The sequence below is a fragment of the Rana temporaria genome, chromosome 3 (assembly GCF_905171775.1).
Source record: "Rana temporaria chromosome 3, aRanTem1.1, whole genome shotgun sequence".
NCBI classification, from domain to species: domain Eukaryota; kingdom Metazoa; phylum Chordata; class Amphibia; order Anura; family Ranidae; genus Rana; species Rana temporaria.
In genome coordinates, this window is record NC_053491.1 from 477294244 (window position 1) to 477298926 (window position 4683).

A 4683-nucleotide genomic window follows, 5' to 3' on the forward strand; every position below is an offset into this window, starting at 1 on the left:
GGGGGAACCCCCACATCATTTTATTCTTTTGACAGCTCTTTTTTTTATTTTTATGAATGAAATTGCTATGAATTGCCAGGAGCCGACAATTCATTATAGCCGCGAGTGATTTTTTAAATTACTTTTTTCCTTCAGAATGTCATTTTGAGCAGGGACAGTTCTAAGTATGGGAAACATGCACTATTTCACATGCTTACTTTACACCCCCCCTAGGTACGAAATTTAAATGAATAATTCACTTTTATTGTTGCAATTTAAGCATTATTAAATTCACTGCTCTCGAAAAAACGTCCGTTTAAAAAAATAAAAAAGCATTGATACATGTCCCCTGGGGCAGGACTTAGGTCCCCAAACACTTTTTAGGACAAACACTTTTGATTTCTCCCATAGACTTCTAAAGGGAGTTCGGCGGCAGCTTTACATATTAATTGCATTGCGCCCTGTGCTGCGCCGGTTCATGCGCCTAATTAAGGATTCATCCGGCGTGCCAATTAAGCCATGAACCGGCGCAGCGCATTGTTTTTAGTAAATCAGCCCCTATGTATTCATGACACTAAGTGCTGTTAATTAGACATGTGCACACTGAAATATTTTGTTTCGTAATTTCGTTTTCGTCCGAAAAATTAATTAATTTAGTTACTCCCAAAATTTGTTTTTATTATTTCGTTTTTTTTTTTTAAAAAATGCATTCGTCCGAAAATCCAAATTAAGGTCGAAAATGTCATTGAAGGCTTATGGTGTCTGTCGAATGTTCTAAGAAAAAAAAAAGATTCAACAGAATCTTTAAAAAAAAATAAAAAATTGACTCTTCATGTCTCTCTATGTCGAATCTTCATGTCTCTCTATGTCGAATCTTCATGTCTCTCTATGTCGAATCTTTTCTCTCTATATCGACTCTTCTTCATGTCTCTATAATGTCGAATCTTTTCTCTCTATGTCAAATCTTTTCTCTTTATGTAGAATAATATTGGACTAATAGTGTTAAGGTTAGGCACATTCGACAGCAGCGAAAATGAAAATAAAGCATTTGTTTATGTCGGATCTTTCGGTTTTCGTTTTCTGTGCTTTCGTTATCGTTTGTTAAAACAATAACGAAAATGCCTGAAATTCGGAAGAAAATGCATTCGGATGAAAACGAATGCATATGTCTACTGTTAATGGGGAGATAAATGAATCCTAGATTTTGTGCACACACCCGTATTTGTTGACATGCTGCATCTTGCACAATTTTTTAAGGCAAAATGCCCTCATTTGGGCCTGAGGCTGGACTTTTTGCTCAACCCCTGACGGGCCTGGATCCTGACCATCCTGGCTTGCCCCCCCAAAGTGCCCGTGAAGTTCGGGACAAATATGTGGAATATTTTATGGGTAGGGGGGCCATTGCTATGCCAGACTATGTTTAAATTTTTAAGCTAAATTCAGCTAAATTATCAGCTAAATTCTTGAATTGTATTTATTGCTTGTTTTTTATTTATCTGTCTCCTAGGTTCTCCTAGTGCACGTGTAGTGCCAAGTGTATTTTCCTTTTAGTAAATAACCACCATTGCTACTGTAAACACCCCAAATCACACCAACAATGGTATTTAGCATTGAAATAAGAAGACACACATAGTTGAGTACAACAGCTTTTACTCCTTGCACATTCAAATTGAGCGTTCTTAATATTTTTTTAGTAGATATAAAAAAATGCATAAACATGCATGTTTAAATACATAAAACATAGTCAACTCTGGAACTTACAACGTTCAACATGTAAAAATTGAAGGCAAGATCAGACATTCAATTCTGTTTAAAATGTTTTGATCTTGCCTTCATAAGATGGGGTTATGTCACCCCTATAAAAGCAAAATTTTGAAGATGCACAAAAATGGTGTGGCAAAATAAAGATTTGCATCCTGATCTCATGCCTAGTGTCAACATGTGCTATCTGCCATCATAGGGGATCAATGGATGTGTTTTGGGGGTGCAACCCCCTTCCTCTCACCTACTTCAGTTTTCAGTTGCACCCCCAAAAGATGTACATTGATATCCCCTGATGGGAGATAGCACATGTTGACACACTGTGTGCATTTTCAAAATGTGGTCTTTACTATCTCAAAAGTGTTTAGTAGAACAGTAGAAAAAAAAACTAAAAAAATGCAGTTTAGATCCTCCCTACAACATTTAAAGTCTGACTTTTTTTCTCGGAAAGTACGGTTGTGTGTACAAAGCATTAGGGGAGTTTTTAGAGGTACCATGGAATAAAGGTCTGAAGGGTGGTAACCTTTTTTTTAGGAGCCCAATTTGGGCAATTGAACTAATACCAATTTATTAAGTATTGCTTCAGTACCGTAGAAGTCTAATATTTGGAGACTAATGCACACCAAGTTCTATACAAGTTTAAACAGATATATCTTAATAATTTTACTTTTACCAAAGGTTTTAAATAAAAATCCTTTTGTTTATATACAACATCTTTAAATTCTCCTTGATCTCTTTATTCCTCAAGCTGTATATAAAAGGGTTTACAAAGGGAGTAAACACTGTATACAACAAGGACATTATCTTACTGATCATTTGTGATTGTCCTTTCTTTGGAATCAGATATGCAGCAGCTAAGGTTCCATAAAATATAAACACAACCGTGAGATGGGAGCTACAAGTGGAAAAGGATTTCAGTCTTCCCGAAAAGGAGGATATCTTTAATATTGTTAAAACAATATAAGTATATGAAACCACTATCACTAGGAAGGGAAATATTAGCACAGGAACACACAACAAGGTAATTTCCATTTGAACGTTGGATGTATCTGAACAGGAAAGTTCCACAAGAGGATTGAAATCACAAAATATGTGGTCAATAACATTTGGTCCACAGAATTCTAGTTGACAAACGTCAAGTGTTGATATTGATGTCAGCGAACAGCTGACAATCCAGGATGCAAGAACTAGTTGAATGCAAAGTGTTTGTTTCATAATGGAGATATAATGCAGAGGAGAGCAGATGGCTAGATAGCGGTCATAGGACATCACTGTCAGAAGGAAACATTCAAATGCTTCTGTTGAACCAAAGACATAATATTGAGTGATACAACCAAAATAAGATATGGAGGTCCTCTCATGTAAAACAATATTTAATATGTTAGGAGCAATATCTGTGATCATCATGATGTCAGATATAGAGAGCTGTGAGAGGAAGAAGTACATGGGAGAATGAAGGGTCTTGCTGTAATATACCAACATGATGATCAAAAGGTTTCCACATATTGTCACAATGTATATAATAAGGACCAAGGTGAAGAGCAGCAGATTATATACAGCATTGTTGTTAAATCCCAAAAAGAAGAATGTGGTGACATTACCTTTATGTGTGGTCTGTGTGGAAACAGAAAAGATTTATATAACTTGTTTATGTTTTATTTTTAATAGGCCCAGTGAATGTTTTGTTTGCCTCTAATATTTTAGTTCATTTTTAATATAAGAAAAATTACATTGAGAAGAAATGAAACTCTGGGCAAATAAAAAATAACATATGTACGTTATATGTTAAAAAAAAAAGGATTGCAAAACTACATTTTGTACAAGAAGAGAGTTACTATATATATATATATATATATAGTATTTGGCTTTAGGTATACTTTAATGCCATGACAGTAAGGGAAAACTATTCTATATAATGCAAAGAAAAGGAATGGATCAAGTTATAGAATTTCTCATTTGTAGTAATGATTAATATTTCAATCAATTAAAGCATTGTAACTTGGTGAATTTCGTTTGAAATAATAAAAAAAAATGTACTTACTCTATTTACTAATGATCCCTGATGAAAACCCATATTTTTTTTGAAAATTGAACTTAACTTTTAAATAAACCAACAAAAAAATGTAGATTTTTTTTTTGTTTTTGATAACAGCAAATTAAAGATTCAATATGAAAAGTGTAACAATATTACATGCATTTCTTCATGAGAGAGTTTTCTACCAGTTTTTCTATTGAGCATGGTATTAAAGCAGAATGTCATGAATGGAAATAATAAAAAAAGTAAAACAAAGGGAGTGAAACTACTGTCAAATATGTCAAAATAATGTCATCAATTAAATATATAGGTTTGATTCAACACGTCTTCTTCATATGAGTTTTTTTTTTTTACCTGTGTTTGTATTTAACAGGGAAAAAAATAAATAAACCTATGAAGTCATGAATGGAAAGAAAAAATATAAAGAGAGGGAGAGATAAAATAATAATAATAAGTATTGTATATATCTATTGTAAGTGTAAAGCATATGATGTGTAGTGGTGGATAAGCTCAGCTGACTGAATAGGAAACCTATTTTCACACAAACATTTATATGTTTCTTTGCAGATTAAAGATTCCATAGAGAGTAATCAAGATCTCTTTGGGTTTATGTGTGTGACTGTAATAAAAATAAATGTTTTTTTTTTTTTTTTTATAAAACACTCAATACAATACAATACAATACAGTACTAGTAAATATTTGCTCAGAAACTATTCAAAGTAAAAGGAAAGCTAGAGTTTGTCCGCGTACACACGATCGGTTAAACTGATAAGAACGGTCTGATGGACCGTTTTCATCGGTCCAAACGTTCGTGTGTGGGCGCCATTGGTTATTTATCCATCGGTTAAAAAAAAAAGCAAACTTGTTTTAAATTTAATCGATGGATACCTAACCGATAGCAAAAAAA

General features: G+C 33.5%; 1 protein-coding gene across 1 annotated transcript; it reads right to left on the reverse strand.

Moving 5' to 3' along the window:
* Nucleotides 1-2156: 2156 nt before the first annotated feature.
* Nucleotides 2157-3298, reverse strand: LOC120931004 (olfactory receptor 1468-like). Its single transcript, XM_040342133.1, has one exon. It carries the CDS (start codon nucleotides 3220-3222, stop codon nucleotides 2422-2424), a length of 801 nt encoding a protein of 266 aa, XP_040198067.1. The 5' UTR covers nucleotides 3223-3298; the 3' UTR covers nucleotides 2157-2421.
* Between the last annotated feature and the right edge of the window lie 1385 nt (nucleotides 3299-4683).